At 43.4% G+C, this 22,859-nt stretch overlaps 1 protein-coding gene across 2 annotated transcripts in view; it reads left to right on the top strand.

Moving 5' to 3' along the window:
- The window catches only part of LOC143710236 (mediator of RNA polymerase II transcription subunit 1-like), a 194,409-nt gene that overhangs the window by 73,706 nt on the left and 97,844 nt on the right, over window positions 1-22,859 (top strand). For both annotated transcript variants that reach the window (XM_077201241.1, XM_077201240.1), the window contains 4 exons: window positions 11,955-12,087; window positions 12,186-12,214; window positions 21,479-21,550; window positions 21,644-21,718. In XM_077201241.1, the coding sequence (XP_077057356.1) occupies window positions 11,955-12,087; window positions 12,186-12,214; window positions 21,479-21,550; window positions 21,644-21,718 (309 nt within the window). The remainder of the gene's footprint in view (window positions 1-11,954; window positions 12,088-12,185; window positions 12,215-21,478; window positions 21,551-21,643; window positions 21,719-22,859) is intronic.

A 22,859-nucleotide genomic window follows, 5' to 3' on the forward strand; every position in this document is an offset into this window, starting at 1 on the left:
TTTATTTAACTGTAAGATCATGGTAGACAATGGTAAAACCATGCTCCTCATTACCAGGGATATATGGTTTCTAAAATAAACAACTAATAATAAACTATAGAATTTGTAATGATAATATTGTAAACATGTAGAAAATTTACCTCATCATGTATTTAAATGGTGGTCATGGCTGTTTTCTGCTAGATTCACCACAGAACCTTTAATGTTCCCATATCACATGACTGTATAAAACAAAATTCAAAGTCAAATCTGAATGGATCAAGCGACTTGCACTGTTTATCACTTCATAGAGCAGCAGAAATGCAGTGCACGTTTGTCAGTGGCAGCGCTGTGCAGGTATTTGCCTTTTTCAGTTTCACATGCACTCCAATAAAATGAAAAAAAAGCGCCTAATATGGGGGAGGGAGGGGGAGGTTTCTCATTCTTTGGCCTGTCAATTCAGATGGCAAACCAATGCATGTCCATGGCAACAAAAAAATTTCGGCCCCAAAGTGCATCGGCCCATCGGGAAAATGCCTGGTACGCCCGACTACCAATCCAGCCCTGCATGTTATTTTATTTAGAGGAGACTCTAAAATGCTAAAATTGCGATTTTATCAGCTTTTTATTTGAAATATTGTTGCAATGAAACTTACCCACGTTCAAGTGAAAATATAAAAAAAAAAAAAAAAAAAAAAAAATAATATATATATATATATATATATATATATATATCGCGATACTCTCATGGCGAACCGAACACGCCCCGCCCCGCCCCATGCTTGCCCGGCCCCGCCCAGCCCGGCTCATTGGACCTGGAATGTGTACACAAGGAATTCAGTTTTGTAGTCTAACCACCATTAACACCAAATAGCAAGCTCCGTGTTTTGTTACTTTCGATAATAAGCAAGGTGTAATCTTCAAATTCTGACTATTTGATCACAAAAATCAAACAATAAATGCCGTTTTGGTGCTCTCTGATGTGGCGTGAGATCCAATCCAATCCAATCCACTTTATTTCTATAGCACATTTTATAAACAGAAAGTTTCCAAAGTGCTGCACAGAAGATTCGAACATACAGATCAAATTACATACAATAAAAACAAAATTACGAAATTAAGAACATCTCAATCCTAAAATATATTTAAAACAATAAAACAATAAAAGACATCAGAGGACCACACAACTCACAGGGTGTTAAAAGCCAAGGAATAAAAATGTGTCTTTAGACGAGACTTAAAACTCTCAACTGTCGAAGCAGTTCTAACATGGAGGGGCAGCGCGTTCCAAAGTTTTGGTCCCACCACAGAAAAGGCCCTGTCCCCTCGAGTTTTCAGTCTTGTCTTGGGAACCGCGAGCTGGAGCTGGCCCTCCGACCTCAGTGACCTCGCTGGCGCATAAATTTGAATGAGGTCCGCAATATATGTTGGGGCCAGTCCATTTACAGCTTTAAAAACAAACAATAAAATCTTAAAATCAATCCTAAAACGAACAGGAAGCCAGTGCAATGAGGCGAGAATTGGAGTTATGTGTGTGCGCTTTTTGGTTCCTGTTAAAAGTCGTGCTGCAGAATTTTGGACTAACTGTAAGCGTGAAAGTGTGTTATGATTTATACCGGTATAGAGTGCATTACAGTAGTCTAATCGAGAAGAAATAAAAGCATGTGTAGCTTGTTCAAAACTGTTAAAAGACAAAAACGGTTTAACTTTAGCTAAAAGGCGAAGATGATAAAAACTAGATTTCACAACCGCATTTATTTGTTTATCAAATTTAAAATCACTGTCTATTTTAACCCCCAGATTAGTTATCACAGGATGCACAAAGTCGTTTAGGCGGCCCAAATCTATCATGGGGTTTGTGGGGCCAAAATAAATGATCTCAGTTTTACTCTCATTTAGTTTTAAAAAATTTTGTGCTAACCACGCTTTGACATCGTTTAAACAGTCCAGTAGAGGTGTCAGGGAGCTGCCTTCATGCTTTCTGATTGGCAAATAAATTTGGCAGTCATCAGCATAAAGATGATAAGAGATGCCATGTTTTTTAAAAATTTGTCCCAGTGGAAGGAGGTAAATAGCAAAAAGAATAGGACCAAGAATTGATCCCTGAGGGACCCCACAGTTAAGAGGCAAAGTTGATGAGGTAAAGTCGCCCGTTTTAACAAAGTAGCATCTCCCGAAAAAATAAGACTGAAACCATTTTAGGGCAATCCCCCTGACTCCCACACAGTTTTCCATACGAGATAAAAGAATTGTGTGGTCGACTGTGTCAAAAGCAGCAGTGAGATCTAAAAGCACTAAAATGGCTGAATCACCAGAATCTGTCATTAAAAACAGGTCATTTAAAACCTTTAAAAGTGCAGACTCAGTGCTATGAAATGCTTTAAAACCTGACTGAAAAACATCTAAAGTGCCATGTGCTTCCAAAAAAGACTGTAACTGCATCAATACACATTTTTCCAAAATTTTTGATAAAAAAGGAAGTTTTGAAATAGGGCGATAATTTGAAACATTTGTGGAATCAAGTCCAGCTTTCTTAATTAGTGGTTCAATCACTGCTTTTTTACAAAATGCAGGCACAACTCCAGAAGACAGACTACTATTTATAATTTCTTCAACATGAGAGCCAATCGTTTCCCACACATCCTTAAAAAGGCGTGAAGGGACAGGGTCCATAAGGGATGTGGAGGGTTTAATTTGAGAAACGATCTTTGTAAGAGATGGTAGTGAAACTAGCTCAAACTGACAGAAAATACCAGAGCAATGCATGTTTACAGAGAAGTTAAGAAAAGAGGGTGATATATTGGCTCTGATATTTGAAACCTTACTATTAAAAAATTCCAAAAATGTCTCACAGATATCAGGTGAAAATTCACTAGAGGTGGATTGTGGAGGGTTCAATACAGACCCAATGATTTTAAAAAGAACACGTGGATTGTTTGCATTTTGAGAAACTATTTCTGAAAAATATTGTGTTTGTTTAGCTTTAACAATTTTTTGATATTTTCTCCAACTCTCCTGTAAAATCTGATAAAACACCTGAAGCCCATCCTTTTTCCACCGGCGCTCTGCCCTTCTACACTCTCGTCTGGCTGCGCGTATGGCTTCACAGTGCCATGGCTCTGGCTTTGGTCTAGGGCGCATAGCTCTAATTGGAGCTACAGTGTCCAGGACCTCAGAACAGGTGGACAAAAAAACATTACTTAGTTGCTCTGTGTCTAAGGCAGCGGAGTCGCCGTTTGCATGTACATGTGTAGCAAAAAGAGAAGAAAAACACAAGGAAGTGTCGGGCTTCAGAGTGCGGCCATAACGCACGGGAGCGGATGTTTTAACTAGCTCGTTAAAAACAAAATCAAACATGACAGGACAATGATCCGAAAAAATAGCATCAGACACTAATACATTATCAATAGGCAACCCATAGGACAGTACAAGATCCAGTAAATGCCCATGTATTTGTGTGGATCCTGCAACATGTTGAGTTAAATTAAAACCATCAATCAAATTTAAAAACTCTTTCGCCATAGCCTTTGAAGGGCAGCAGACGTGTACATTAAAATCACCAACAATTAAAATCTTATCATAATTCGTCCTTACAACTGCAATGAAATCTGAAAAGTCCTTTATAAAGTCATGATTATGCTTTGGCGGCCGGTATATCACCGCGCACAAAACAGGATTTCGCGCACCCAGTTCAAAGCAACTTAGCTCAAATGAAGTAAAAGCCATCGACAATGGCTTACAATGTAAGTGACTCTTTAGTATTGTGGCAATACCTCCTCCACGTCCAGTCGTACGCGGTGTATTAATAAAAGTACACTCGGGAGGTAGCAGTTCCGAGAAGGCAGTGGACTCACCCAGATTAATCCATGTTTCCGTAATAAAGAATAAATCCAATGAATGCGTATTAAAGAAGTCCTTTAGAATAAATGACTTGTTCATCACGGATCTTGCATTGACAAGTGCACACCTGGTTGAAGCCTGGACGCGGTTTGCTGCCGAAGCTATCCTGCTCAGCGGCTGAAGATAACCAGGGTTCACTCCGCGTAGACGCAGTCGGCGGTGGCGCACAGCAAGACGCTCATCCAGTTTACCGACCACAGGGACCAGATAGCTGCCAGCAGGAGCGAAGATGCGCCGAGATATCAGGCGATCACTGTACTAGCTCCTCATTTCAAGTGGCAGCGCGGAGCGCAAGTAAACGCGATCATCTCTTCCTCAGTTACAGAATAAACATGAATGGACACCTGAAGGTATGTTGAAAAATACAGTATACTTACTGAAAGGCATCATAACTCATGTAATCGCTCATCAGTGTTTCAGCAGCGTAAAGACGTCAATAAAACTGCACAGCTTGTCACTGGCATTATATTTACCTCAGCAGGCAAGTTATTCAGTGTCCACAACTTGTTGGTTCCTAGAGAAATTAACTCTTGAGCTAAATAAATACACTATATTATCCTATATATTATATTTTACTTAACCTGTTAATTATATCTTGATTATTTAATGTACGTTTAAAATATCTTTCATGAAAATGAAAGCAACTGTGTAAATTATTATATTTCAATAACAAATTAGAGTAAAGTTAATGCAAAAACTGCCTTATGTTCAGTTTACATGTTTTCATACAATGTGTTGGGTGTTGATTATTATATCTAAAAAATAAATAGCATCTGAATTTAGGCTCTGTTGTTAACCTTAAATGTTATAGTAATGTGCTCCCTATATAGTTTACAGCATTAGCAGATTTTTAATCCTTGCAAAACGTTTAATTGTAATTGAATTAATTTAAAGACAAAGACACAATTTTTTCATTAAACCACTGTTTAAATTTTTTTTTAGCTTTCTAAACCAAACCGAACCGAGACATCAAAACCGTGGGAAAACCGAACCGTCAGTTTTGTGTATCGTTACACCCCTAATATATATATATATATATATATATATATATATATATATATATATATATATATATATATATATATATATATATAAACAAATTAAACTAGAATACATGTTTGCTGTTGTTTTTTAAGCAGAGGCTTTGTTCTTTCTTTTGATTTATTGACTGTTTATATATTCATACAACACAATATTCTGGGACCCATGAAAGTTTTTGTATGAAAAAAAAATGCTGCTGATAACAGGAAAATTATTGAATGATGCAAACAGTTGAGCTGTACAGCAGCTTTAAAAGAAAATAGTGTCATTGTTCAGTAGAAGTCAGTTCAGTTCAGTTGTATTGTAAAGACCATCAATTATCAAATTAGTTCATTTCATCTTTAAAGCAGTTCTGCAGAAAACAGTGATGTCATCTTCCAGCTCAGCTCAGTTCAGTTCTCATTCAATAGTACCAGTGCAGTCAAATCAATAATATTGTTAAATATTAGGTGTTCTCAAAGTAAGCAAGCCAAAGGCAACAGTGGCAAGGAACCCAAACTCCATTAGTTAGAATTTTTTTTGGGGGAGAAACCAGGCTTAGTCGGGGGACCAGTCCTCCTCTGGCCAATGAAAGAACACGGCGTGGTTATGATTCAGGCTGCATCAGAAGTCAGAAATCAGATTGTGGATCGGTGGCATTCAAATATTTCATCCAGTTCCTTTTGCCTGAAGATCGGATTCATCACTCCAGTATAGACAGGATCCGACTATCTGGTGTAACCTTGGGATAAACTTTGAAACTGATGGTAGATGGTATATTTCTTACTATGGAACAAGTACATTGGGTGTTATGGGAAGTGTTCCCTGTTCTGGTTGACCTAATTTATGCAGCGTTAAATGCTTAAATGGCTTAAATGGATTTGAATTATATAAATGTGATGTGTTATGTGTATGCCATGTTAAAGAGATGTTTTTATTCTAGATTTAAACTGACGGAGTGTGTCTGAACAAGGCTAGGAAGACTGTTCCAGAGTTTGGGTGCTGAATAGGAAAAGGATCTACCACTTGCAGTTAATTTTGATATTCTAGGTATTATTAACTGGCCAGAATTTTGAGATCACAATAAACGTGAAGTACTGTAATGCATTAAATGCTCTCTCAAGTACTGAGGAGCTAAACCATTTAGTGCTTTGTAAGTAATTAGCAAGATTTTAAAATGTATGCAATGTTTAATAGGGAGCCAATGCAGTGTTGACAGGACTGGGCTAATATAGTCATACTTCCTGGTTCTAGTAAGAACTCAAACTCAAGCTAGTCCAAAATGCAGCAGCTAAAGCGATCAGGGCAACCGCCCAGTATAGCATTACAATAATCTAGTCTTGAGGTCATAAACGCATGAACTAGTTTTTCTGCATTTTTCATTGAGAGCGTATGTTGTAATTTAGATATATTTTTAGGATGGAACAATGTGATTTTACAGATTCTAGAAATGTGGCTTTCAAATGAAAGATTGGTATCAAAGAGCACACCCAGGTTCCTAACTGACAATGGAGACTTGACAGAGCAGCCATCAAGTGTTAGACAGTATTCTTGGTTATTACGTTTTGAGGTTTTGGTCCAATAATTAAAACCTCTGTTTTTTTTCAGAATGAAATTGTAGAAAAATAACTAATCATCCAATTTTTTTATATCAACTATGTATTCTGCATTGCATTTTATATCAACTATGCATTCAATTGGTAGGTTTCGTCGGGGTGAGAAGAAATATAATAGACCTGAGTATCATCAGCGTAACAGTGAAAACTAACGTCATGCTTCCTCTAGGTATCTCCCAAGGGTAGCATGTACAGGCTGAAAAACAATGGTCCTAGTACTGAGCCTTGTGGTACTCCATACTAGGGGTTCTCCGATCAGGATTTTTGGAGAAGATGACTTCGATCGCAGGAAGTCTATGCCGATACCTATCTATTTTAAGCCTTCTTTTTATCATGTAGAATTATTTATAGGGATGCTTCAATAAGGATTTTTACAGACATTAATTCAGGGCCTGAATTTCATTGTGGAAAATGGGGGATAGGTTTTGGGTAGGGGTAGGTATGGACGTTAATAAAGCCTCAAACCACATGAATATGATGCTGTAGTAAAAACTGTGGGGGTCGCACAAATCGTCAGAACTCCGGACAGAGATTGAGACGGTGCTCCTACATGTCATGCTGATAGCGATCGGTAGCCAATCAATTGGAGCACCCCTACTCCATTCTAAACTTGTGATCGATATGACACGTCTTCATTTACTGCTTCAAATTAATACCAGTAAGATATATACGATTTGAACAATGCAATTCCACTAATGCCAACGTAATTTTCAAGTCTATTAAAAAAATTGTTGTGGTGCCCTGTGACGTCAGAGGGTACCAGCTAACCACACCCTTGCCTACAGAGAGATGTGTCTCAGGTGCACGCCCCCCCCCCCCCCCCCTGCTGGGCTCCGCCCACATTTACAGCTTTTTCCAATATTGCAAGTGGGTGGAGTCAGGCTCTGACAAGGTGTTTAGTTACCCTTTAACAATGTTAATAATTTGACATTTTTTTGTTTACATATGTTAAAATATGGTTTGAATTGAGCAGCAGAATATATATAACACTAAAATAATTGAATCAGCTAAATTATTTGAGCAGCTCATTACCATTATTCTTAATGTGACACATACGTCACATCAGAATTCCACCTACTGTTTTAAGGTTAAAAGCCCGATGTGACACATGTCACCACAACATTTTCAAAACTTGTTTTATATCAATTTGTACAAGACATGTTTTAAAATCAGGTCAAGTGTAATCTAGGATATGTTATTAAAACATTAGAATTGTTGCATTGGTTGAAACATACCTTTTAATAACAAAAAAAAGTGTATTAAAAAATTGCTGACACTGCAACATGTGCACACCAGACAGGCCACCATTTTGGAAATGTTACCTTGGCAACAAAAACGCACACATTGTCACATGACTGAACCTGGGTGTTCCTTAAATGTCCCTTAGGGACTTCCTGGGTTGAAAGTGAGGTATAATACTTTAAAAAGACCTTTCCAGATAATCACCAGTGTTTGTCACAGCGGGTTCTTATGGGTTAATATCAATAACACAGAAAACGGTGTATGTACATATATTGTGTGCTGTCACTTTAAGACCGACTGCACAGACTGGAAAAAAATGACAAACATACATTTCTTTCTCAACTGTTCACTTATGACATAAACGAGAGAATAGTTGAGACGTCCATTTAGACAGGTATTTTGACAATTTTGTGTTTGTGTCCGTTCAAGGGCAAGGAAACGCGAAAGAGGAATCTATTCTGTATTCGAGCGCTGTCTGACATGCGTCTCTCTCTCTCTCTCTCTCTCTCTCTCTCTCTCTCTCTCTCTCTCTCTCTCTCTCTCTCTCTCTCTCTCTCACTCTCTCTCTCTCTCTCTGTGCGGTTCGAGTGTGTGTGGCTGGGGGCTGTGCGCACAGATAACGTGCGAGTCCCGGTTTTCGTCTCTTCTTCTGCGATCCATTCCACCCTTAGCGCGTTATCTCGTTGAATATCATTGGCAGAATCGTAGAAATGCAGGATTAAGATCGCATGGGGGGGTTGAATCGAGATTGCGATCTTTTAACGATTAATCGTGCAGCCCTATGAACGAGTTCATGATATTGTTCAATGAACGCATTCAGGCACAACACTGCTAGTGTACTCTCTATTCGTTCTGGTGAAATCACAAAACATAATGCACAAAAACGTGTCACAGCTTGATATACAACCACTGATGAACATAATCGGTGTTGATGATAAAAAAAAACTATACGAGTAAAAAAAAAAAATACGATTGCGGGTTAGAACCCAAAACCTCTGACACGGTTGGCGAAAATTCTACCACTGGACCATTAAGATATACATTGTTCAAATAGGCGAAACGAGTCAGATGAAAATTCAAAGGCTTATTTACTAAGGAACTGGAATATAAGTTTTTGATTTGGAAGAGTGATACATGGACTGTGTATAAAGTCGGATTCTCTCTAAGTAGGTACTTCTTTTGAAATAGTAATTACTAGGGATGTCTTAAAGGAGAACTCCGGGCATTTTAAGTTAATCTTGATTGTTATTACTTTGTGAGTTATGTCTATAGAAAAGAAAAAAAAAACGGATTGATGCTTGCAACACGGAGCTGTTCCCGCAAATGCCCAGAGATCCCACTCAGCTAAAACGGCAGTTATGGGGGCATATACATAAAGAGTGTCTTTGTGCCTCATAACAGACACAAAATGCAATTAAAATGTCTGCCCAACATGAAAAGGGCCCTTACATGTGAACAAGATGCGTTTAGCAACTTAGCCATTGTTTAAATTCACCTAAATAGTGTTTTAGACGGCTAGCTGTAGTCTCACGCTGAAGTCCCGTGGGAACTCAGTTGTAGCCGGAAAAAGGTAAATAGCAGTGTGCAGGTGGGAGTTTATTATATATATATATATATATATATATATATATATATATATATATAAATATAATTGAAGACATAGAAGCTAGTGAAATAATTAAAGTTTTGCAAATAAGACTACAAAAACACATTACTGCACATCTCTCCTCAAGCCGTGTGCCCAAATGGAAGGATAAATAAAGTTTACATTACCTCCACAGTGGTTGCACCCGTCTTCGTCCACGGAATGGCTTTTTTCTTCAACCGGCCCCACTGTGTTGTGTCTGTGTAGTCATCCTTGTCAAAGTGTTCGCTGAAAATGCGGTAATCTTTAGCGCAGTACTTGTATGGGAGTTTGCACATCAAGTTGAAGTACAACTAGCCAGAACTGCAGAATCTCGAGGCCATGGAAAGGAAGGCGATTAAAATTTAAGTTCTTGTATTTTCGCATTCTGTTGCCACAATTCGGAACAACACAAACGCGAACCATTTCTTCTTCACTTGTGACCAACTCCGATCATCACTCTTCACACACTACGCTCCTCCCACGTGCACACGGTTTACTTTTTTCCGGCTACAACTGAGTTCCCACGGGACTTCAGCGCGAGACTACAGCTAGCCATCTAAAACACTATTTTGGTGAATTTGGTTAATGCATCTTGTTCACATGTAAGGGCCCTGTTCATGTTGGACAGACATTTTAATTGCATTTTGTGTCTGTTATGAGGCACAAAGACACTCATGTATATGCCCCCATAACTGCCGTTTTAGCTGATTGTGAGCTCTGGGCATTTGCGGGAACAGCTCCGTGTTGCAAGCACCAATCCGGTTCGGTTTTTTTTCTATAGACATTACTCACAAAGGTATAATGATCAAGATTAACTTAAAAATTGCCCGGAGTTCTCCTTTAAGCTGATATGCATGATGTAATATGCATGATGCAAGAGAACCAGTAATGTCTGTTCTGGCGCATCACACATGTGCGAGCTTCATGTTTAGGATTTTTGATGCGCACTTTTGAAACAAATCACTCAAGTAATTTACTTTGTTTATTTTTATCTGCTGTTAGACTGAGATTTCATTGCCATAACTTGTTGCTATGGGTTGCATCTTGCTTTGGACTTAATTGACAGATTGGCATTCTGACATCTTCATTCTTTCTAACCTTAAATCCACTTTTTTTTACAGTTGGTTCGTTATTGTCCCACCCATTATTTATCCTGAAAAAATATTCCGCTTTTTTTATCTGGCTATCTTGCAATGGTAACAAGTTCCTACTAGCGTTTATGTTTGTGGCTGCCAGATGTAAAGAACTTTAATCCCCCAAACAGAGCTTTTCTCTTAAATGTTTTTGCCCAGTGTTTTACTTAATTTATGTAATCTGGTAACCATAAGCTCACTCGCTCTACACTGTGGAATCACTGGGAAGCAAAACAAACATGCCCTGGAGTTTAGCGATCTTCACAGCAATATTCTGCTTATATGAAATGGTCATACACCCAGTCTGTGTTTCTTCACAAGCCACTTGTGCTGTTTGTGTGACTAAATCTGCCAATCAAACCTTAATCGATTAATTAGAATAAATCAAAACATGGATTTCCACCTTTTTGTTTGCGATTGTTTGTGGAATTAAATGAACAATAATTTGGAATCATTGGAAATAATATGAAGAGTTTTACCGTTTTATCTTTTGAAGTTTAACCCTCTGAGGTCTAGGGTGTGTTTGGGGTCCTTGAGAAGTTTTGACATGCCCTGACATTTGTGCTTTTTTCAGTTGCTTATAAACATATTAATTGCAAAGGTATAATTACACTCTATTTAGCACAAACAGGGCTACCATAATATGTGAGCAAGATGTATGTACATGTTTGCATTTTTGAGAGAATATTGTTTATGCATGGTTATTGAAAAAACTAAAACTTAAAGTGTCTGAAATAAGGCCACAAAACACATACTAAATATGTGTCCACAAGACTTTTGACTAATGACTAATATATAATGACTAATATATAATGCTAATATACTTTTGACTAATATATTTATATAATTATAATATTTTTTTAAATAATAAATATATAGCTGTGAGCAACGATGACAGGCCCAAGATGGTGGCATCGCCACCCCGGTGCCTTTAGGGTAAAGGCACTGGGGTGGCTGTGCCACCGGCTTGGGCCTGTCATTGCTGCTTGCAGCAAAAAAAAAAATCTTCTAGGTTTTTGCCACTTTTGTGGCTCTTAACATGCTCAAACTCTTGAAACTTTGCACACGGGTCAGAGCCCACGGCCATTAGGCCCTGGCTGAAGCTGGTACTAGGGCGTGGCAGGGGGGCTCGACAGCGCCCCCTGGAACGTCGCCGAACACTTGTCCATATGTCAAACATGCTTGCCTGTAATTATATGAAACTTGGTACACATATAGATTTCAACGAGCTGAACAACTTTCGTGCTTTAAGTTATACACCAACCCAACAGGAAGTCGGCTATTTAGGGTTGTTTAGAAACGTATGCTATAAAATTTGATATACTCCTCCTAGGGAATTCAGCTATATTTTCTACTTGATTTTACTTGACCTAACTTCACAACTTTGCTAAAAGGTATATTTGGTCTTTCTTTTGTTCTCGTGCTGTGTGCCTGCAGGTTGGGATCTCATCTGAGCCCCTCACGTACTGAGTGCTATATCACCTCAGATATGTTTTACGTTGAGGTGCATTTGGATAAAGCAGGAAAGCTTGTGGATGTCAAAGTGGCCCACCATGGTGAAAACCCTGTGGTGAGGAAGACTTGTGGTTATTGCGAATAGAATAATAAAGCAGTTTGTTTATGCCCTGTGGTCTTACTTTATTGTGATTTTGTCTCATTGTTATTTAGAGTTGTCCTGAGCTGATACAGCATTTACGGTAAGCAAACTATATAAGGGCAATTACGTTTTTCAGCAAAGTGGAATATGTATTTATGCTTTTGTAGATTTGTTTTCTTGCTGCTTTGTGACTCAAAAATCTTAATCTTATAGTAAATGATTGCACCCAGTCAAACACACTACACACCAAATCATATATGCTTAGACACAAACAGACCAGCCTAACAAAGAGGTTTTGATATCATAGCTATTTATTGTCATTTACTGATGATGGATACTGTAGAATGCTTTGTGTCATTTGACAGCTAAAATGTTATCTGCTCTATTGCATTTCCTTATTTTACTTATGTCCCCAAAGTAAAGGATGCTAATTGAGATTCAGATCTTGTGGTGCAATCTCAAAGGCACACAATCTCTTTCTCTGACCTTTTCCTGGTCTGTTCCATGCTGTCTGAATGACCTGCCTGACTCAACCAGAGCTGCTGAGTCTGAGGCCATTTTCAAGAAATGGCTGAAGACACATCTTTTTCGGCAGCACCTGATCTATTAATACTATCACTTTATCTTCTATTCTATATGTATTATCTTTAAAAAATAAATTACAAAAGTACATGTACTGCGTTAGATAAAACGATACTTGGTTACTAACGTAACCTTGGTTCTCTCTAGAGAGGGAACGAGTATTGCGTAAGTTTAGCTTATGCTACGGGAAAGATTCATCTTCTCGAGATAGTGAAGCCAAAAAATTATCCTTAATTTTGTATAACTTGTCAACGCAGTGCAGCAGCTAGCAGACCTAGAGCAGGCCATCTCGCGTGCTCATTGGCTGCCCTGCGGGCAACTGCTGCAGCCTACCAGTGCGCCCGGCGTGACGTCACGCCCAATGAAGGGCGCCCGCGCCTTTATAGCGTCACAGCCCACCAGATAGGCGTGGCTTAGCGTATAAAATAGGGGCTGTAGGCTAAATTCTCTGTTTTTTTGACGACTGAAGCGAAGTCGCTCGTGGCGTGAGCACGGCCGGTTACGCAATACTCGTTCCCTCTCTAGAGAGAACCGAGGTTACGTTAGTAACCGAGTATCGTTCTCTTACGAGAGGTTCTCTCGTATTGCGTAAGTTTAGCTTACGCTACGGGAACACTTTGTCAACGCCGTGCACGCCAAGCATCCACATGAGACCCCGAGCTTAAGGGGAACCCCATAAGTGGAAAAAATAAGGTGGCCAGCCACGCGGGCCATCACTTGTACATAAGCACACATAGGGAATACAGAGCAGCGCGCCGGTCTGTATAGTCATATGGCACATACCCTACTTAGTGCAGCTCAACCAGGAGAGCTGAGTCATGAACGTGATCTGAGCAGGAGATCTGGGCAGAATACACCTCTTTTCAGACTGACAACAGTTTAGCCTGCAAGGCAGGAACTTCTAGGTTATAAAACCTGACAAAGGTAGACGGGGAGCTCCAGCCCGCCGCTACACATATGTCATGGATAGAAATTCCACTGGACCATGCCCACGACGAGGCCACGCCTCTCGTGGAATGAGCCCTGATGCCCAGAGGGCATTGCAGGCCTTTTGACGCGTAAGCTGCCGCTATAGCGTCCACTATCCATCTGGACAGGCTCTGTTTCGAGGAGGCAAGCCCCTTGGCGCGCCCACCAAACGAAACGAAAAGCTGTTCCGAACGCCTGAAGGAGGCGGAGCGCGTAATGTAAAACCTCAGCGCTCTGACAGGGCAGAGGAGATTCACATCACTTTCGCTGTCAGATGCTGGGAGAGCTGACAGCGAAATAACTTGCGCTCTGAATGGAGTGCCCATCACTTTAGGGACATAACCATGTCTAGGTCTGAGGATGACTTTAGAGTCATTTGGTCCGAACTCAAGACACGACGCGCTGACAGACAGCGCGTGCAGACCCCCTACACGTTTTACTGACGACAGTGCAGTCAGAAAAACGGCTTTTAGTGATAGATATTTCAACTCCACGGAGTCTAGTGGTTCAAATGGAAAAGCTTTCAGGGCCTCGAGGACCAGTGAAAGATCCCACATGGGAACCGACGGGGGGCGCGGCGGATTCATCCTTCTAGCTCCTCTAAGGAAGCGGATGACCAACTCATGTCTTCCCAGTGACTGGCCGTGCGTCGATTCCGCGAATGCTGCTACGGCCGCCACGTAAACTTTGAGCGTGGATGGGGATCTTCCCTTATCCAACAGCTCTTGTAGGAAAGTGAGCAGATGCGCCACCCCGCATGTCCGCGGGTCCAGACCTCTGTCGGTGCACCATCCAGAGAACACCGACCATTGAGACGCGTAGAGCCTTCTCGTGGAAGGGGCTCTAGACTGCGTGATCGTGTTCATCACTCCTTCTGGCAGGGCAACGAGTACCCGTTGATCAACCATGCATGCAGAGACCAGCGCTCTGGATGGGGATGCCAGATTGTGCCGCGAGCTTGAGAGAGGAGATCTGCCCTCACCGGAATCGGCCACGGAGCTGTATGTGACAGCCGTGCCAGTTCCGGGAACCAAGTCTGATTCTCCCAACGCGGGGCTATGAGGAGCACCGAGTGGCGCGTTTCCCTGATCCTCTTGATCACCTGTGGCAACAGAGAGACCGGAGGGAAAGCATATAGCGGGAGGCTGGGCCAAACCTGGGCCAGCGCGTCCTCGTCCTTCGAGAAGAACATCGGGCATTGAGCGTTGTCTTTTGACGCAAACAGGTCGACTTCCGCTCTGCCGAATAGGCGCCACAGTTTCTGGACCGTTTGGGGGTGCAGGGACCATTCACCTGGGGGAACATTGTCCCGGGACAGTCTGTCTGGGCCGTCGTTCAAATGGCCAGGCACATGCGCCGCCCTCAGCGAGCGCAGGTTCGTCTGTGACCAAATAAGGAGGCGTTCCGTCAGATTGCAGAGATTTCTGGATCTGACACCGCCCTGACGGTTTACATAGGATACCACAGATGTGTTGTCCGAGCGGACAAGAACATGCTGGTCCTGTATAAACGGGAGGAAGCACTTCAGCGCGTTCTCGACCGCTATCATTTCCAGACAGTTTATGTGAAAACCCTTCTCCTGGTCTGACCACTGGCCAAAGGCCGGTCTGCCCTCGAACAGCGCGCCCCAACCCGAGTTGGACGCGTCTGTCGAGATGACCTTCCGATAAGAGATGGTTCCCATCATTACTCCATGCTGGTACCAATCGGCCACTAACCAGGGCTGCAGAGCTGTTATGCAGGTCTGAGTCACTCTGATTTTCTGGCCGCCAGACACCCAGGCTCGGCGAGGCGCGCGAGCGTTCAACCAGCGTTGGAGCGGGCGCATGCGCAGTAGGCCCAGCTGGAGCACCGCTGCAGCTGATGCCATACAGCCCAACATCCTTTGAAATGTTTTCAAAGGGAGAAAGCTGCCCTTCTGGAAAGATGCGGCTAGGTGGCGAACACGGCGCCCGCTGTGTCGATAAACGAGCCGTCATGGTCACCGAGTCCAGTTCTATTCCTAAAAAGGAAATTGACTGGCTGGGCAGTAATGAGCTCTTGGTCCAGTTGACCGTGAGACCCAAGCTTTCCAGATGACTGAGAAGCACTGTTCTGTGAGATAGTAGTTCTGTCTCTGACTGTGCAAATATCAGCCAATCGTCCAGATAGTTCATTATGCGCAGCCCCTGACTTCTCAGGGGGGCGAGCTCCGCGTCCATGCACTTTGTAAATGTACGGGGTGCTAGGGACAGGCCGAACGGCAGGACGGTGTATTGATATGCCTGACCGTCGAAGGCGAATCTCAAAAATTGCCTGTGACGGGGTACTATCTGAATCTGAAAATAGGCATCCTTCAGATCTAGAGAAATAAACCAGTCCCTTGGGCGAACGTGCGCGAGGATTTTTCTGGTCGTAAGCATTTTGAACGGTCTTTTTACAAGCACTTTGTTCAAATATCTCAGATCTAGGATAGGTCTGAAGGCTCCGTCCTTCTTGGGTACGAGAAAATATCGGCTGTAAAAGCCTGACTCGCTCAGAGAAGGCGGCACCTTTTCTATAGCCCCTTTGCACAGCAGCTTTGCTATTTCTGCGTGAAGTAGGTGTGCTACTTCCGCATTCACTATCGTCGCGGTCCGGGCTTGAAAGCGCGGAGGACGGCGAACGAATTGAAGTGCATAGCCCTGCTTTATTGTGCTCAACACCCATTCTGAAATCCCTGGGATAGTTTCCCACGCAGCTATGTGAGCCGCCAGGGGGCGAATGGCCTCCGGGTTCAGACCGCCGCCATTTGCGGGCTTGTGAAACTGAACCGGAGCCGAGAGCGCGGCGCGCGCGCTCTCGGTTTTGGGCAATGGCCGCTCGCTGACAGCCGAGACCGGCTGACTTATGTGAGATGTCCCGATCATAAGGGATGGGGAACATACTTTTGCCACACTTTGACGCGCGAGCAGCGCTCTGGGCGGGAGAGCTCTCTGTAAGCGTGAGCGCGCGCACGCGGGCACGAGACTTACAACTGTATCTGACGCCCCGATCATAGTAGATGGGGAGCGTTTTATTAACGCCCTGTGTTTCGTGATAACACTTAAACGCACAGGCGGGACCCGGGGGAAGGTTTGTGTTAGCAAGCGTGAGCGCTCTCTGGCGGGCACGAGACTTACGTTCATAAGCTTCTTTGATCGTGTAACAGAGCGGGCAGATAGTGGGCACAGACCTGTGGACACATTTCTTACATTCAACACTCGAGCGGCTTTTCTGCGCTTTATGAGAGTGTGCTCTGTGAGTGACACGGGATTTTGAGTGCTTATGTGTAGGGGTGAACACTGGGGCGTGGGCACATTCACTACACTTAAAACACTGACGGCGTGAGCCGGACCAGACATTATACTCTTTTTGAGATTTCCCTGGGTCGCCGTGAAAACGGCGTTTGTGTGCAGGCGAGAGGGTGAATAAACCGGCTCGTTGGCTGCTAGTTGAACCACTGCAGTAGCCTGTTCGAAGGGGACTGACAGGGAAATGAACTTTGACGGCGGTCCGGCCGCAGCGGGACACGCGCGTCTTTTCTCTCCCGCTGTTAGGAGGGCTTCGCGTGCTCAGACTTCAGCGTGAGCCTTTGCCGAGGCCCTCTGGGGGGCGGCGGTCTGCGACGGCTGTCTGAGCGCGATCTAGGGCGGCCGCCCTGACGTCGCTGCGAAGGCTGATGCTGAGGCTGTGCTGGACGCTGGGTGCTGGTTCGCACAGGAGGCTGGCTTTGTCTCTCGCGAGAGCGGCCTGTGGCGGAACTCGAGCGTCGCGGCAGGAAGAGGTTCATGGCCTGCGTGGTCTTTTGCACCATAGAGAAGCGGTCAACAATCCCGTTCACCGCTGGGCCGAAGAGACCAGTGGGGGAAAGCGGCGCGTTCAGAAAGGTGGCTCGCTCAGTTTCCCTCATATCCGCGAGCGTTAACCAGAGGTGCCTCTCCGTCACGGTTAACGCGGCCATGGCTCGTCCGATGGCCTGGGCTGCAGCTTTGGTGGCGCGGAGAGAAAGATCCGTCGCGCTTCTCAAATCCGTAACCGCAGCTGGGTCCCGGCCCTTCTCATCCCATTCACGGAGGAGGTCGGCTTGCAGGATCTGAAGCACAGCCATCGAGTGTAGAGCAGACGCGGCCTGGCCGGAGGCGGCATAAGCGCGGCCGACCAAGGCGGAAGTGGCTCTGCAGGCTTTAGACGGGAGGGCTGACCGTGACCGCCATCTCGCGGAGGGCGGGCAAAGGTGCGCTGCGACCGCCTCTTCCACAGGGGGAATCGCTGTGTACCCTTTCTCGGCGGCGCCGTCCACTCGGGAGAGCGACGCGGAGGCCTGTGACTGAAGTCTAGCAGAAAAAGGTGAATTCCACGACTTCGTCAGCTCCGCATGAAGTTCCGGCAGGAATGGAGCGGGCCTGGTTTCTGAAACTGCGCGGCGGCGACTTTGAAGGAAGCAGCCATCGAGCCTGTTCGGCGCGGGTTCCTTCGGCAGCGACCACTCGAGCCCGAGACGGTCGACAGCTTGCGTCAGCAGGCGCATAAGTTCCGCGTCAGCTCCAGCGCGGGTACGGGCGGATTCCTGGATTGACGAGGAGGCGGAGTGAAGCGACCATTCCTCGCTGTCCGATGCCAGGATAGAGCAGCAGTCTTTTGTGGCGTGTCCCACGGACTCATCCTCCGAAGTGACGGCAGTGAGGCTCGCAAGCGGCAGCTGCGCGTCAGTGAGGAGAGGTGGGGAAGGCGAGAGCGAGGCTCGAGGGAGGTTCTCCGGTGAGCGCGTCCTGTGGCCACAGGTTCCGGCTGTCTCAGGGAACGGCGCTTCTTTCTGCGCGGTCCCACAGGGGGCGGAGTGACTGCTGTGGTGTTGAACGCTTCGAGTCGAGCCCGCAGGGTCGACAGCGGAAGCTCCTCACAGAGCTCGCAGCCCCCGGACGCAAGGGTGAGCTCTGCGTGTTCCAGGCCCAGGCAGAGAGCGCAGATCAGGTGGTGGTCTCCGGCGCTGAGCGGGGCTTTACACGAGCCGCAGGAAGTGCGAGGCATCTTTAAAAAGACGCTCGCTGCTCTTTTAGAATGATTTGCAAAAAGGATACGTCGCCGGATAGCGTAGCTCGCACGGATGGCTGAAGGTGGCGAAGACGGCCGGCTTCCTCAGCGCTGTCCTAAGCTGGCTGTTCGCTGTTCGACGGCGGCGGTGGCTTCTATCAAATCCAGCAATGCGAAGAGCTCGCTGAAGAGTCGAAAAATCAGAGAATTCAGCCTACAGCCCCTATTTTATACGCTAAGCCACGCCTATCTGGTGGGCTGTGACGCTATAAAGGCGCGGGCGCCCTTCATTGGGAGTGACGTCACGCCGGGCGCACTGGTAGGCTGCAGCAGTTGCCCGCAGGGCAGCCAATGAGCACGCGAGATGGCCTGCTCTAGGTCTGCTAGCTGCTGCACTGCGTTGACAAGTTATACAAAATTAAGGATAATTTTTTGGCTTCAGTATCTCGAGAAGATGAATCTTTCCCGTAGCGTAAGCTAAACTTACGCAATACGAGAGAACCTCTCGTAAGAGAACTGGGAAGGATCATAGCACTTGCATATTGTTGTCCAGGGCTCCAGACTAACTTTTCCACTGGTTGCACTGGTGCTACCGACTTTCTCAGTTGGTCGCACCAACATATGATTTGGTCGCACCTTTTTTTTTTTTTTTTTTGCTACATGCCATGGGATTAATCAATGCATGTTGATGAATAGTGGTTTTAATGGACCAAGGCTAGCAAAGGCTTTCTGGGTCGCAGCATAAATACCTGTAATATATTATATAAATTTTTTTTTATATTTATACTAGATATATTATATAGTATAAATATAATTATATTATATATTACATTTTATTATATATTACGTTATATTATATTACATTTTTATCCCAACATTTGGGTTTGTCCATATTTGACCCCAATTTGAGTTTAAACAACCCAGCATTGTTTAGGAGTGTATAAATCTATCTATTTACATTTGAATTATATTATATCTATCTATCTATCTATCTATCTATCTATCTATCTATCTATCTATCTATCTATTATCATCTTTCTATCAGCATCATCTTTCTATCTTTTAAAAATCATTAAACATTCAAATGTATGCATTACATTTGAAAAGATTAGAGTATTATAATACGCTGATACAGATTTTCCGTTATCAAAGTTTATAGTTGTAACAAAAATCAGAAATCTCACACTCCTTACCTTCTGCATTTTATAATCAGTTTCCTCTGTCGATCGATTACTATCATCTAACCGCTGAAAAGACGTAGGAAAGGGCTCGGTATTTCGTGAGACCATTTCATTTGTATATGCCTGAATTCGTAATTGGCGCGTTTCACCATCAGTGTGCAATGCGCGTGACGTGTAAGTTCGTCAATAAATAAACTGCACGTGTCGTGCGGAAGAACACTGTAGCCGGAGCTACTTCTCTCCGTTAATGTCTATGGCGAGTCACGCAGGCACTGGGCAACTCCGCAGCCGAGCCGAGCCCGGGACAAAATAGTCAGAATATAAACACTTATTATAAGCGTACCGTAGGGATTCAGGATAAGTCAAAAACCCCGTTTGGAAAATGGATTCATGATGTACTCGTTCATTTTGAACATGAGTTACGGACTGCAGCAGCTGATACAACGGCGTTCTGTTGCGCGAGCGTCAAATGCGACCACATACAATTTTAACTCGCACATTCTCAAAAACGGTCGCAGTCTGGAACCCTGTTGTCCTTTTGTTAGTTTCACTGCTTCTATTGTTCTCATTTGTAAGTCGCTTTGGATAAATGCGTCTGCTAAATGAATAAATGTCAATGTAGATCTGAGAAATTTCTTGTCACTGAATAAATATTTTGCTTAGAAACAAACCAACCTGCTGTTATTTTGATAGTGCCCAGAAAGAATGTGCAACTGTAATGCACTGTTGCCAACTATTTTCAAAGGAAAGTAGCTGACGCCTTCCCTAAAAGTCGCCAAATGTCGCTAGATGACGTCATATGCTAATTAGCCTATTCATGACGTCATCGCGTCGTACTTGCGCTCTGTCTGCCTAATGTGTTTTCCCTCTAAATTCATGCTAACATTCTGTATTTTAATATAATATAATATAATATAGCCGAATGTCCAGTAAAGCTGTTCTCATTGCCTATATTATTTGTGTCAGACAATAGAACAAGTAGCTATGATATAGTGAATGACTAAATCTTTTTATATGTGTAAAATTATCTGAATTGAGAGAGTTCGGGAACTGGGTGAAAGCTCTGTGATAGCGAGTATTACAAGTAATAATCACAAGAAAAGAAAGTAAATTAAAATGGTCAAACAAAACTCTTTAAAAATAAAACAAAAGAGAAGCAGATAAGTGACAAGTCCGTGGGGGAAAAAACTGGCGCGCGCTCAACACATGAATGTGCTGCTGCTCGTCTCAGCCATTCACTGAACAAGGTAGACGCAGTTAGAGAGAGTGACGGCAGGGAGAAAGCAAGAGCTCGCGCTCGCAGAACAGTACTGGTAACATCTGGAGGTTACTGAGGTTTGTCTAAAAAAGTCGCTAGATTTGTCGCTAGTCGCTTCTTAAAAAAAATTTCGCTAAAGGGGTCTGAAAAGTCGCTAAAAATAGCGACAAAGGCGCTAAGTTGGCAACACTGCTGAATAATCATGAAGTCATCTATGAGCCAGTCAGATTCAAAAACTCAACAAATTATTTTATACAAGTTACAACAACTGTAAAGTTGTCACTGTACAAGCACACAATGCAGTAAATGTATTTACCATAACATTAACCTTTTATTTTTACAGAGACAAAAATTTTGATGAGTTTTCCAAACACCTGAAGGGTCTGGTTAACCTGTATAAGCTCCCTGGAGACAAGTGTGTTCTCTCTTTTTTAAATTAGATAATTAAACACTTTCAGTTCCTGTTTCTATTTGCATTTTAATACTTTTTTCTCATTTTATTCCACAGCAAACTAAAGACAAAGATGTATTTGGCGCTTCAGTCCCTGGAGTTAGACCTCACCAAGATGATGCATATGTTCAGGCACATTTTTTTTCTCTTCCTATTTGTCAATAAAACCGTTTCCCCAGTATCATACACTAGCAAAAAAGTACAATGGACATTTTTGGACATGGTACAATTGTAATACTACAGGTCCTTCTCAAAAAATTAGCATATTGTGATAAAGTTCATTATTTTCCATAATATAATGATAAAAATTAAACTTTCAGATATTTTAGATTCATTGCACACCAACTGAAATATTTCAGGTGTTTTATTGTTTTAATACTGATGATTTTGGCATACAGCTCATGAAAACCCAAAATTCCTGTCTCAAAAAATTTGCATATTTCATCCGACCAATAAAAGAAGTGTTTTTAATACAAAAAAAAAAGTCAACCTTCAAATAATTATGTTCAGTTATGCACACAATAGTCAATACTTGGTCGGGAATCCTTTTGCAGAAATGACTGCTTCAATGTGGTGTGGCATGGAGGCAATCAGCCTGTGGCACTGCTGAGGTGTTATGGAGACCCAGGATGCTTCGATAGCGGCCTTAAGCTCATCCAGAGTGTTGGGTCTTGCGTCTCTCAACTTTCTCTTCACAATATCCCACAGATTCTCTATGGGGTTCAGGTCAGGAGAGTTGGCAGGCCAATTGAGCACAGTAATACCATGGTCAGTAAACCATTTACCAGTGGTTTTGGCACTGTGAGCAGGTGCCAGGTCGTGCTGAAAAATGAAATCTTCATCTCCATAAAGCTTTTCAGCAGATGGAAGCATGAAGTGCTCCAAAATCTCCTGATAGCTAGCTGCATTGGCCCTGCCCTTGATAAAACACAGTGCACTAACACCAGCGGCTGACATGGCACCCCAGACCATCACTGACTGTGGGTACTTGACACTGGACTTCAGGCATTTTGGCATTTCCTTCTCCCCAGTCTTCCTCCAGACTCTGGCACCTTGATTTCCGAATGACATGCAAAACTGAGCAACAGTCCAGTGCTGCTTCTCTGTAGCCCAGGTCAGGCGCTTCTGCCGCTGTTTCTGGTTCAAAAGTGGCTTGACCTGGGGAATATGGCACCTGTAGCCCATTTCCTGCACACGCCTGTGCACGGTGGCTCTGGATGTTTCTACTCCTGACTCAGTCCAATGCTTCCGCAGGTCCCCCAAGGTCTGGAAT

This window comes from Siphateles boraxobius, unplaced genomic scaffold (assembly GCF_051911475.1).
Source record: "Siphateles boraxobius isolate OS27281-9 unplaced genomic scaffold, OSU_SipBor_1 46, whole genome shotgun sequence".
NCBI lineage: Eukaryota > Metazoa > Chordata > Actinopteri > Cypriniformes > Leuciscidae > Siphateles > Siphateles boraxobius.